Here is a 14329-nt window from a genome sequence, read left to right as displayed (position 1 = left end):
TAAATTACGTTGTTCCTGGCTGCTCAGGGAGTGTGATCTTAGGGAGAAAACACCCCTCAGAAGAACAAAGGGGAAAAAAAAAATCCATGTTAAAGGAGAAAATAAACATGTAAATCATAGCAAAAACCACATTAGTTAGGTATGTGTAGGGGAAAACAATTGCCTTTTTCTTAGATTTCCCCACAACTTTAAAATAGATTTCCTCTGATACATACAAATCATACTTGTCTTCTTTCCTAATAAGTATTATCTTTTTGTATAAAAAATAATTTTCAAGACAGGAAAGACAGAAACCAGAGGATTTCATTCACATCTGTACAGAAATATTTACTTTTGTTAGACAAAAAAACTCAAGATCACAGTACACAGTGCTTATTTATTTAAATACTTGAAAAGGTCAATGATGGAAAAAATAGGTTCATAATGAGAGTTTTATTCATTAGATTTATTTTACCATTTAAAAAAGTGCTGCTTCTAGGTTAGCCTAGCCAGATATAGAACACTTCATGACACATGCAGCTACTGTAATATACTATAACAGACACAGCCATTATAGAATGATTTATACTTTGGGAGGAAACTCAATAGTAGTAATGGTGACTGTTTATTTAAACTAAAAACATTGATAATATACAAATCTTTTTTCTCATTTGATTGAAAGGGCTATAAAATTCAACATACTGACAAAGGAAACAAAATAATCACACAGGTGACGCCTTTGCTAATCGCCTTTGCTAATCGCCTTTGCTAATCGCCTTGAGCTTACTCCTTCGTTAAAGGAGAGCATCACACTCAGCTATACAACTTTCTAGACTGCACGATGGCTTCAAGGCTGGCCTACCACGAAGGATGGGACTGAAAGAAAGTCACATTTTTAAAAACGGAGAGAAAAAGGCAAATTGTGCCTCGTGTACTTAAAGTACCCAAAGATCATTCTGAGTAAATGTGAAATAAATAAGTGATCAATGAGTAAATAAAGTCTCTGAGCTGACTTAAACCTAGGAGAGTGAGCCAATTGAGCACTAATAATACCATGTAGAAACGTCTAGAAACATCATTTCTTGAACAGAGTCTGGGAGACCATATCTTGTCTGAATATGTACATTATTTACAAAATATTCCCTTTTGGCCTCTGAAAGTTAGTCATTTTAGTTTGGCTGTTAAGCTGTTTCCTTCCATATGCTAGCCAATACTGCAGTTATAACTATCATTAAAATACTCTTATGCATGAATTACAAATATTAACAAAGTAACTCTGCATGTATAAATATCTCAATATTTCTAGCGGAATTTAAAGCATTCAGAATGTACATAAAAGTATTTGTTTTTGGTAGGGCCAGTATTTTTTTTTTAAATCATCGTTGTTTCAATAATGCTTTGTACATAGCAAAGCCCAAAACTGCAAAAACAGTAGCACCAAAACTTGCTCGAAGCCAAAACGTGGAGCTCTTGAGGTCAGCTTGTGTCACGTGCCTGTAGTCAAAAAATATAATTAATGTTTAAAACATGATTAGTATGAAAAAACCCGTTATATGAACAATCTACTTTTAGGGAAGTATTAGCACACTTGTCAGGCTAATTGCATACAGTAATGGTCACCAAAAACACTTATCAATAAAGCCACATGTACATTGCTTAGATAATCATTACCTTAAGACATACTGTAGACATTAATAAAGAAATATCTATAATTAGTTATTATTTTGGAGTAAACAACATCCAAAATGTTATAAATTTTCTTCACATGGGAAACAGAGAACTCAGACAAATCAACCTGCCACTTTTTAATACCAGCATGGTACTTCAAAAATGAGAGGTAAGACTGAGACCTCACAATTTTGAGAGTCAACTTCATGGAACTTAATATGCAATCTCCTGTCCCCAGGAACCAAAAGCTATCTTGTAAGCAGTTAAGTGACAAGTGACAATACTTTTCTAAGAGCAATGCTTAAAATCAACTTTGGAAACACTGAGTCCCATAAAAATTTACCAAAAAAATCCCAAAGGGGGAGGGGGAAGATTTACAAGTTTGCATTAATTTGGTTACTGCTGATTAAAGAAAGAAGAAGAAAAAAACAAACAAACGAACCAAACCCTGGTATCAGACAGGCAGTGACATTGGTACCAACTAAAGGACATGATGTAACATGATGGACTGAAAGGTAAATGACATAAAAGAAGCCATATTATGCATGACAAGAACAGGGACAGCCTGTATCACAAACTAAGTTTGTGAGCATGCTCAGTTAATAACACTGCTAAGCACCCCCAAGGGTCTCAAGTATGACAGCTTACCATGAAGAGGATACAGCTTTAAAGCAAAGGTTGGAACATTTTATTCAGCGTCACTGAAGTTTTAGTTAAGTGAACACAATTGAGGTGATGCAGAAAACTTACAGAATTAAGAGCTTAGAGAGACTGTCTAGTTTAGGTTATTTCACAACTAAATTAAACAAACAGATTTGAAGCAAGAGTCAGACATCATTAAAAGACCAAGACACTGACATATGCAAAAGAGTTAAGAGCCAAAAATCTATAAATTATACAAAACTACTGTCTCAGTAATAGTCAGAGAGAACAATCAGATTAGTTATCACAAAATACAATCTGTACATCCCTAAGAAACAAGTTTACAATACAAGCAAAATGCTCCATGCTTATCACTATGGTAAAACAACACAAAGCACTCCAACTTCTTATCTTACCCAGTTTCTATTAAGAAAAAAAAGTCACTCCTTAAATAATTATTATTTTACAAAGCAAAGTGATAACACAGGTTCATGCCACCTTGCAAGTTAGTTCTTGCAACAGGTAATGCTTCATTTTTTTAAAAAACAGTTAGGGAAGAAAATACTTAGGTTTTTAGTTTTTCCACTTGGAAAAACTCCAACAAAGCCAACCCACTGGTTGTGGGAAATGTTACCTGGCTTCAAGAAAAAGTGGACCATGAGATGACTCCACGAAGATGGAATCTTCTACAGAGCCGATGGCATGCACCTGATGAATAATACTGCCTTCCTCGTCTGCTAACAGCATGGCGCCCCACTCAGCTACCCGGGCTCTTAACCTTTTATACACATGCACACAGTTTGCAGTTCACAGCACAGCTCACAAAAGAAGGGGACTGAAAGTAATATCTCTCAATTAAACATCCCACACATAAACCGAGTTGCCACCCTACATGATGCATTTCATTTCATGCTTTCTATATTTAAAATAAAGTTATTCTATAGAAAATTGCCAAACTTAAAAAAAATCTATCTATATATACTCTTTTAAAACACTCACATTCCAGGCAGGAAACCTAAGGCTGTTATATACGTTCTCTACGTTTCCCCCAGAGGCTGGTCTTGGTATATCTGAAACACTAAGAGAAGCCCTTGAAACCAATACTATAAGCAGCACCTGACAATATGCGGTGACTATATAAGTACTTACTCAAAATGAGGCTAACAACTATTAGTCATGAAGTTTAGAAATGCTTCTAGTTTCTGATTACTAAAAACTACAAACATACATCTGCAAAAAAAAAAAAAAAAAATTGAATAAAACATCCCAAACTCAGAGGCTGTCATGGCCCTATGATGAGAGTTTCAAAGTTTACAACTCCAAGTCAGCAGAGATGTACAGAACTTAAAGTGAGAACACAGGCTAAAAGTGCATTAGAGTTTTGCTTCAGATTTGGTCTCTGTGATTTTCATGCATCTTCACTAACGGAGAATATTTTTACACTTATTTTTTAATTTAGGGGAGAAGGGGGTTAGGATTAATATTAGCTATAATGACATTAAAATCAGTCAAAATGATTTCTCATCAATATTCTTCACGTATGGAAACTTAACACAGTTTAGCTCCCTTTGTTGAACTTTGAGAAAGTATTACCATTCATGAAATAATATATTCTAACTGACTTTATTGCTTAGTTTTCTTCTGCATTTCAAGACAGTAATTATTACTTTCCCTAAGCTATAGTACAGTCTTCAATAGGCAAAACAGTGGTTCATATTTATAGATGAAAAACAATACAGATACATGTTCAATATGCAGCTAGTTTAAAACTCAAGGCAACCATTGACTCATAAAATATATTTCAATGACTCCATCGATGTTATAGTAGTTGTTTAACATACTTTTAGACATGGAAAACTACTTTTAGACAGAAAGCTACTTAGAGAATTATTTTATGCCTTTACCATATGCATTTAAAAGCTACATCACCAGGCTCTATTTACAAAAGAGAACGCATTTATAACAGACGGCACATTTGCGTTGCCTGCCTAACTGACAACAACACCTGAATGGAGAACAGTGCACTCTTAATTGTAAATATTAAGAACTGAGCCATGTTTGTCATTTCAGATCTCAAGCAGAAGCAGAGTAACAGTTTCATAAGGCTGCTCCCTAGTTCTTGCCTATAAACTCAAGCAAAAGGAATGCTTCCACAATTCAAAAGTTTAATTTTTCCAAATGACTCACATAAAACATCTCAGAATAAATTATAATATCTTACTGCATATTTTTTCTTAAGTTATTTTTGACTATTCAAAAAGTAATACAGGGAGTTCCCTGGTGGCGCAGAGGTTGAACTCCCGCTTGCCAATGCAGGGGACACAGGTTCGAGCCCTGGTCTGGGAAGATCCCACATGCCGCGGAGCAACTAAGCCCACAAGCCACAACTACTGAGCCTGAGTGCCACAACTACTGAAGCCCGTGTGCCTAGAGCCCGTGCTCTGCAACAAAGAGAATCCACTGCAATGAGAAGCCTGTGCACTGCAAGGAAGAGTAACCTCTGCTCACCTCAACCAGAGAAAGCCCGTGTGCAACAATGAAGACCCAGCGCAGCCAAAATTAAATAAATAAATAAGTAAATAAATGACTAAATAAGTTTCTTTTAAAAAAAGTAATACAAGCATACTCTATGAGGAAAATAAAAGTAGGATGGAACAAAATCACCTAGAATCACCTGAGGCAACTAAAATTTGGGGTATTTCCTTTTAAACTTTTCCTATGTATTTCTAACATAGCTACAAACACAATGTGTATAATTTATATAATTTTATATCTTTAAAAAATAATATACAGGCACTTTTACATAAATTATAGAGACATCATTTTAAATAGCTGCTTTATATTCCTATTGGTGGCTATCACCATTTACAGGTGACTAACTAAAGTGATGGATACCTTTCTACATTAAGATTTTTCGCTATATTTAAAAGTTTCCTTAAGATAGACTACCCCAAAATGAATATTACAGGGTCAAAAATATGTGTGTGTGTGTGTGTGTGTGTGTGTGTGTATAAAAAGGTTCTTTTTTTCCAATCTACTGATATATCAGAATCACACATTTCCCTACTCTATGCGGAATAAAATAATTTAGGTTCAGCAGTATCTCTTTTTAGAACATAAGAAATAATGACTAAATGCTAAAATATAACCTTAAAAAATCGTGTGAAGCTTGTCACAGCTTTTGAGTTCTTAGGTAGAAAATTCCTGTGGACTGGATGCTGGCTTTCTGTCTTAGAAGTGCTGAGGGCCCAGATGTCGATTAGATGACAAGCGCTTTTTGACACAAGTGTGGGAGCAAACCAACAGGTTTGGACCTGGGTATTACTAAGGCTGCTACTTAACAAGGCAGAGAGAAGATAATGTTTCAAAATTCAGGCAATAAAGAGGCAAATTAAAAACTGTTTGTGTGAAGGTCACACAGGCATATAACAACGGACCAAAATTCCTATGTACCTTTGCACAGAATGCCTTAAAGAAGGCATACAAGATGCTTTGATTAACTCTACAATGTATGGCAAATATAAGAACATGAACTAAAATCTTTATTGGTTCAGTGTATTTAACCAATAATAAAGGGAATGCTATCCTCTCCCTGTTTTATGTTTCTACCACCTGGTGAAGTATTTTTTTTATATTTACCTCCAATAATAATGCCATTACTGCTGATATTTTTTTTTTTTTTTTTTTTTTTGCAGTAAGCGGGCCTCTCACTGTTGTGGCCTCTCCCATTGCGGAGCACAGGCTCCGGAAGCACAGGCTCAGCGGCCATCGCTCATGGGCCTAGCAGCTTCGCGGCATGTGGGATCTTCCCGGCCTGGGGCACAAACCCGTGTCCCCTACATCGACAGGCGGACTCTCAACCACTGTGCCACCAGGGAAGCCCATGCTAATAATAATTTTAACAATGAAAATTCTCCTAATTGAACTAGTAGGCACGAAACATTTTAATAAGCTATTTCTCGAAATAGGTTACGAAATAAAGTGTCCAACAAAGATGAACTATAACACAAATCATAGGAAAGCTGTTAACTGAGCATGCCTAAACAGTAACATACTTAGGAAAAGGACATAAGTGTGCATCAATGTCAAGAAATGCTTCAGCAAGCATTAGAAGAATAAAAATTCATGGATGACTGTAGATACATGGGAAACACATAATGTCTTCTACATGTTAACTACCGATACTTAGTAGGCAGAATAGGCAAACTCCGTCCTGTTGTGTCCTTTAATATACTAACCAAACGGCAAAAAGTTTTTAATTTATAAGCAGCAGCAGCTTACTTGAAGAGAATCTATAACACAAGCTCTCATATAATTTTGAACGTATGACTATGTATATGTATCCAAATTCAAAGAAAAGCCTTGTAAGGACCTTTCGTATGAACACAGAAGTTTCATATGAAATTAAAACACAGGATGCACTTCCTTAAAATACAATATTTTACTGTAACATAATATCCTAAGAACTCTTACATTCCTAACAGAATCTCTATAGCATGAAGATTTCTAGGAAACTATCCTCTTCATAAAGCAATCCTGTGAAAAGACAGTTCATTTTAGTGTGACAACAGTAAAGTCCTTTCTTCAAAAACAGGGCTCCTATATTAAGTAACATGATTTCAAACAATGTGAAGGAGGAACTTGTGTGATTACTAAAGTAATATGGGTAAATGAAGTGAGTCATTAAAGAACAGATTAAAATAAATGTCACGTATATCCGATTTTAAAAAATACATTAATAAACAGGATAAAAAATACAATGGGTATGATGACTGTCCATCATACCTTTGCGTCTCGGTACATACTCAGTGTGAACTACACATTTTGTTGCTAAAGTAAGATGCTGTTACCAAACTTAAGAAGTAACATGAACTAATAACCTATATGGCTAATGCGCAAGTACTAAAATGTGGTGAAAGAAATACTAAAACCAAGATATGCATCAAAGAAAACCACGCCAAAATAATAAATCATAAAATAAACAATTTGATTAAATTATAGGTTAGGAAAAATGGGAGGATTATACACTGAAACACAGCTGGGAAATGGATCAAGAGGAGTTAAAAAATGACTAAGTGGCACAGGCAAACAAATGAAAATGAACACCTAAAGGAAGGGACAACTTAAAGTGCACACACACTACAGTATAGTGACATCCCCATGCAAAGCAGGAGTGTTCTAAAGTCAGAATAATAAATATTTAATAAACTAAAATCCTGGGTAGTTCAAACCAACAATCAAGCCCACTCCTACATAGTCATTTTAACACCTTCAGATTTAAGAGGTATTTATAATTAAAATATAATCAAAAGGTATTTTTCTCCAATAACATGATTTTCACTATTTGAAATGAAAGCATTGCCAGAGACTAAAATCATCTGGCCACAGGTTAATAATCTTCCAAATGTATTTAAATTTAAATAATTCCAGCTATTCATAAATTATTCCAAAGAAAAACATAAACCTATCCAGATCTAAAGGCTGAGACCATAATTACCAAAGTCACATGTCAGATATGTAGTTAAACACTTCTCTCACATGTTGAATATACATTCAATTAAACTGGAAAGAAAAAAATTTTTATCACTACTTTCTACTTAAAATACATAGTGTCAGTAAATAAGCTAAAAAAATAAAGGCAATCTTTTCTGGTCAAAGACAGATGGGGAAACATGGACAATTTCAGAAATGTTGGAACTGTTGAAATTACGTAAGTATAAATTAATTAATTTGGCATAGATCCTCTAATGATCAGGTTATAGCACTTCCTTTGCTAGCACAAGGCACTAAGGTCACTGAAAATATAACCAAAAGCTAAAAAAAAAAATTTAACACAATATTTAGAAAGGTATTTAAATACAGGTCTGTATCTTCTTCATCTTGGTATTTTGCCCCAGCTCACAGCAGGATCCTATCTAAAGCAGGTACTTAGTATTTGGATGAATAAATCAAAGTGGTAGGAGGATGACGGATGACATAAAGGGAGAACGTGGCCCCAAACATGTATTATCTCTGGAAGTAGTTTCTATTTTGGTGATCAAAATTTTTACAAGCACACTAAAACAATGTACTAATTTGAGACCAACATGTATATACCAATATTTGTCTATTAATTTCTTTGCAGACATTTAACAAAACTTTTTGGTTAAATTAAAAATTTTAAACTGCTCATTTATACTTCTGAATCAAACGCTAGGCACAGCAGATTTCTAAAACGAAGACTTACTGTTGAGTGAGAATTGTCCCTATTGAATTACAATGAAAAATTCTTACATGACTTTTACTCAATTAGTGAATCCTTTTTCTGTTTATGTAACATGATATACCTAGCACAGCAAACCAGTGGTGACCAACCACCAAAAGGTTGCCAAAACCCAAGACACAGTAGGGAAAGTGGTTCCATTCTCACCCCACCAACCCCATTACTTTTTCAAGTTATTAAAGAGAAAGGAGTAAAACTGTATGTGGAGGTGTTTGTAAGAGATATTTTCATTCCTCAGGTGTACCTTTTTCTGGCCTGCATTTTCACAACTTTAGGCTATGTCTTAAGACTGAAGTTGCAAACTGGTGGCCTGTAGACATGCTTTCTTTGTTCTGATTAGTACTTCAGATTTTTAAAATTTAATTGCCTTTACTTAAATATCAGGAAATTTTACCTAAAAATCCTGACTTCTAGTGTCTCAGAGAATCAGAAGTCCTGGCAACACCACGCTTGGACGATAACCAACAGCCAGAGCTGAGTGGTGGCTGCCTCTTGCAGACAGGGCCTGCCGTAGCTCCCACCTCTCTTATTTCTTCTCCTTGGCCACCTTTATTCATTAACGTTATCCATCCAGACCCTGTAGGTACTTAAGTTTTTGGCCTCCACCCTCACCTACCTCATCTATAATCCTTTTGTGAATTAGAAGAAACTTCAATATAGAGCTCCTAAATTTCCACTGGACTTCTATAAAATAATTTATTGAAATACTACCAGGGAAGAGGAAGGAGTTCTTTGAAAAGTATGCTGGTTTTCCTCCTCATCTTTTTCATTCTTTGCCTTCTTGATTACCAGACATCAGTGATGTATGCTGACATTACCATTAAATTATTTCTAGTTTATAATTAGATATGACAAAATGTACTGATTTCTCTTCGAGGATCACTGTACAGAGTAAGTTATGATGAGCAATCTCATCCATTAATGCACACCCAACCTATTTCATTGGGAAACTGACTAAACCAACCTAAAATTAAAATTGGCACTAAAGATGCAGACAACGAATCAATCTGCAATTATGGACGATAAAGAGCTTCTAGAATAAAACTGATGGTTTGCCATCAGCAATTACTAGGAGCCAAGGTGAGTTCACCAAGAATAAGACACCAAATAGATGTCACTTTCTATTTAGATAAAATTAATACATCGGTGGATCAGAGGAATGTGGTAGAAATTATATTTATTTCAAAAGAGCCCTCCGGGAAATCTCTTATAAGACAGTAAGATACAACATGGGCTGGATAATAAAATATTTTTAACTGATACAATAATCTTTCCTCAAGAATTCTGAATCTGTGTCACCGGGAAAAGAGTTCTCTAGTGGAGCACTAAAGGGCTTGCTTGCTTGAGCAATCTCGCTCTCTAATCTCTGGGTATTCAACATTATTTTTTAATCAATAACTTGAAAGATAAAGAAGACACAGCTACCAAATTTGCAAATAACACAATGCCGAGAAATATATATAATGGGACAAATGACAGAAATAATGTTTGAAATGACTGAGCTAGAACAATGGATCAAAAGGCAGAATATGACACTCAATAGAGATATATATGTATCTGCATTTAGCTACAAAGAGCCAACTAAAACTGTCAAATACACAGAGAGGACGGGACACTGACTTAACAGCACTTTGTATGAAAAAATCTGATTTCAAGCCCAAGATTAATATGCATTAACAGTGGGCTGGGGCTGCTAAAAAGTTAATTCATGCAGTAGACAGGTGCTGTTCTAACTGTGGAATATGACTGCCCACTGTTATGGACTAGTCAGATCACACCGGGAGCACTGTTCTCCATTCTCAGTGGCACTTTTTAAGAGGTACTCTGAACAACTAAGGGGCTTTCTGATGAGGAAAACCAGGAATGATGAAGTCACTAAACCATCTAATTTAAGAAAAGACTGAAAGAAATGGGGATGTTCTACCTGGAGAAGAGAAAATTAGGGGAGACATGATGGGCATCTTCAAATGTCTGAAGGCTATGTTGAAGAGGGAGTAGAATTAGTCGTATGTTGTTCTAAAGGGCAGAACTAAAACTAAAGGAGACAAAGTTATAGGGAAATAATTTTAGTCCAAAAAAAAAAAAAAGGCAAAAGCAAAAACCCTCTCCAATGAGGAAAGCCATCAGCAGATAAACAGTACTCTCTCAGGAAGGCTCGCAGGAAGGCAATCTAATGGGAGGTTAGGCCAGATGAATTCTAGAATCTTCCAACTCTACCATTACCAACACCGGAGCTCCTGAATGCTGTTTGGTTTGAACTAGCCTTGCACTTTCTCAGACAGTTGTCATGAGCAAATCTGTCTGTTACTCTTTATAAGATGCCACTCAAAAGACAGAGGCAGAACTTCACCACCAAATGAGCGCGGTGATCCCTTCAAAGCAATCACCTATGATGGCTGCATTCTTATTCCAGAGCTACTAGTGCTCAAAACATCACTGAAACTCTTTTAGAATGTCTTCAGAGTCAGTTTCTGACTCACATAAGATATAGCCTCACTGTTTAATAGCCATGTCTACACTGCTGGTGGACACAAACTATCCTACTCATTTGGTACAGTCGGAGCCTAGCCCTCAGTAAGAGTCCAACAGTAACCCAAATAAGATCCATTTCTAACCAAAATCTGTTTAGCTTGATTATCTGTCTTAATCAAGCCCTGATCCCAATGACATTTGAATGATTTCAAAGACGTAATTCATTCATAGACACATAAAAATTTGACATTAGATACAAATTAATATTACATAGGCTCTTAAATGTTCACAAAATGTAAAATCGATTTGAACAAAGAAAGGTAGCATGACCAGAATAAGAACATAACCTTCCAAGTTTATTGCTCTGAGGGAATGTATACAACCTATTTTGTTGTTGTTGTTTTTCTTTCTTTTTTAAAAGCATATGACTTTCTAGGCATACTTTATGTTTCGGGTTCAATTGTAAAGACCTCAAAAACTAGTACTATAGATCTTTTTCTTTTCCATATTCCTTTGAATCCTTAAAGTTGGTTATTATCTTCATTTCATAACAACACTCCAGGTACTTAAAAGTAAATTATAACTATAAATAATTTCAATAGGGCTTCCCTGGTGGCACAGTGGTTGCGAGTCTGCCTGCCGATGCAGGGGACGGGGGTTCGTGCCCCAGTCTGGGAAGATCCCACATGCCACGGAGCGGCTGGGCCCGTGAGCCATGGCCACTGAGCCTGTGCGTCCGGAGCCTGTGCTCCGCAGCGGGAGAGGCCACAGCAGTGAGAGGCCCGCGTACCACACACACACACAAAAATAAAAAAAAATAATAATAATAATTTCATTATTGAAGTTTTTCAAACCCAAGATACTGCTCATATAAGTATGGTTTTAATAAGCTGTACTATTTGAATGCAAGCTGGGGACAGTATAGCATTTGGAATCAATGTGTCTTTTCCTTACTAAAAGCCCTAATCTATTTCTACAACTCTCAGCCAAAAGATTTTTAATCTCCCTACATATATTATCCCCTAATATAAAAAATACTTTAACTTCCTTACTAAAAAAAAAGTTAAAATCTTACTTTATAGTCCCCTAAATACATCTATTAATTTTTAAACATTAAGGCTGATTCCAGAACTAAACATTGTCACCACAGTGAGAATTTTAGTGGAAGTTAGTTGGGCATCAGTCAGCTTGTTGTCTTTGTAGTATTTGTATAATAAATAGTTAACCACGTTTTTCTTTTGTATTTTAACAGAATGCCTGGTACCCAGTAAAGAAAGTTAAGAACCTGTTAAGAACTGCAGTGAAGATTTTGTTCTTTACAGATTGCAGCAAGTCTGAGTTGAGGAAGTTCTGACAGATGCAAAATGTACACCTGTTGCAGGTGCACATACAGCGTAACCGGGCATGGCTGCGAAAACACACAGAAGGACAGGAGTTGAGTTCTTACTTACAAATATGGCACAAGTCAGAGTGTGCCAACTTAAAAAAAAAAAGATTTAGGCATAAGCAACACTAAGGAAAAGGACAGTGTGGGGCATGCTAAAGTTGTGCAGAATTCCACATTTACCAAAAATATAATGAACAGCAATAGCTCCCTCCTCCCTCCCTATAGAAAATCTAAGGAAAATTAGCTAACACTTTTGCTTTTTTGCAGGGGAGACAGAATTATTAGTACAAGGGTTTTAGTGGAATAAATATGCACAGCAATAGATGGCACCCTCATCTAAATTAATAAAAGAAAAACTGAGTAAGCCACAGCACCCACCAAAAGGTCAGAGTTTGCTAGCATTTAAATAACCATCCCCTCCTCCTCCCTCAGTATATACACATGCCTGAAAACCAGGAAGGAGAAGAGTGAGAAATACACAAAAGAGTCAAAAGACGAGTATGTTCAACCCTGAGGAGATATGAACAACATCGTCTTTAATTCATCAAGCACTATGGCTTCCAAAGGAAATCAAAGTGCTTCATAAATTTCTACTTGAACCCAAAATATAGGGTTAATTTCGTCTGCTACCAAAACACAGCAGCTAAGTATGATAATATGAAACTCTGGGTAAGGGTGTAAAAATCAACAATGGATCCAATTGATATTAGATATGAAATTTAGGGAGGCTTTCTGACTCCTTTCTGGTTGAGTGAGTTGCACTAGTTGGTACAGGCACGTGGGGCAGCCCATTTCACCTCCACTCTAACAACCAAAGTAGGGGGTCTCCAATGACTGCTCAGTGGTCGGAGCCACTCAGACATACAACGCCATCACACCACCCCTGGAGAGGTACTGGCGCAGAACCCACTCAGAAGAGCGCCACCTGAAGAATCAATTACATCACTTCCTGTAACACCTGAACATTTTTTAGAGGCTTCTCAGTCAGTGGACTGGCCCAATCTGACTTGGCTTAGCTTGTGAGATCTGATGAGACCACAGCACACGGTGGCATGGTTGTGGAGATTAGCAGCATCCCAATAATGCCTAATTCCCAACATGAAGAAAAACAAGAATTAATTTTTTAAAAGACTCTTACAGGCTCAAGACATTCCATTTTAAAATCTGACTTGTGATGATGAACATATCACTGCTACTAAGTCACTGCCAGCTGTCATACTGGAATCCATCTGTTATTTTATAAGTTGAATCTGACTCTTCAACATATACAGGCTCCACCCACCAAAAAGAAGGGATGCAAAGTATGCTTAGCAACAGGGAGATGCTTCATGAGAAGTAGTTTCGGATTAACCATAAAAACAAGTGTCCATGTATGTACATTTATCATATACACACACACACACACTCACACATATTGCAGTAAAATTTAAAAGTTGCAGATCTAAAAACACAGTTGCAGTTATTTACAAGATTAAGACAATGCATTTACATAGTAAAAAAAAAAAAAAAAAAGACACCATAGTATACAGTTAGGCAGTAAGCTTGACCAAGCAGTGCGTTTCTGGATAATTACTAAATGTGAATTATGGAGAAAAGGTTTGGTCATCTACAAGAAAATGTCAACAAAATGCCATAGAAGCCATAAAGAAAAAGTAACTTACAAAGCAGTTTTTAGAAAGACCCAGATTTTTCTCAAATTCTCTATTCTATCAGTGTTGCCCATGTCTCGGGAGAGTCTGTCTCTGTAATGATCCTCTCTGTAGATAACATACACGAAAGTTTTAAAGCAAAGGTAAACATAAAAAGTAAGGTTTTGCTTATCTAACAGTAATAGGAAGGAATGACTTCTCTTCCAATACAAATAGAATTTCAAGTGTTTGCTGTATTTTTTTAAAGTACTAGTTAATGGAACAGCAATA

At 36.1% G+C, this 14329-nt stretch overlaps 1 protein-coding gene across 15 annotated transcripts in view; it reads right to left on the bottom strand.

Annotated features, from left to right (window-relative positions):
* Window positions 1-14329, bottom strand: part of RHOT1 (ras homolog family member T1) — a 62098-nt gene that overhangs the window by 2796 nt on the left and 44973 nt on the right. For 3 of the 15 annotated variants that reach the window (XR_010838353.1, XM_067022175.1, XM_067022176.1), the window contains exons 20-21: window positions 14072-14167; window positions 12309-12431 (exon numbers count right to left, since the gene is read on the bottom strand). Coding sequence is in view for 14 of the 15 variants with exons in the window: in XM_067022175.1 (XP_066878276.1) it covers window positions 12309-12431; window positions 14072-14167 (219 nt within the window). In the remaining variant the exon portion in view is untranslated. Of the gene's footprint in view, window positions 1-356; window positions 1474-2923; window positions 3068-12308; window positions 12432-14071; window positions 14168-14329 lie in introns of those variants that run through there. The other 12 variants (XM_067022172.1, XM_067022173.1, XM_059047857.2 and 9 more) reach the window with 6 other exon arrangements.

Source organism: Kogia breviceps, chromosome 19 (genome assembly GCF_026419965.1).
Source record: "Kogia breviceps isolate mKogBre1 chromosome 19, mKogBre1 haplotype 1, whole genome shotgun sequence".
NCBI lineage: Eukaryota > Metazoa > Chordata > Mammalia > Artiodactyla > Physeteridae > Kogia > Kogia breviceps.
This window is presented reverse-complemented; position numbering and strand designations above follow the sequence as displayed.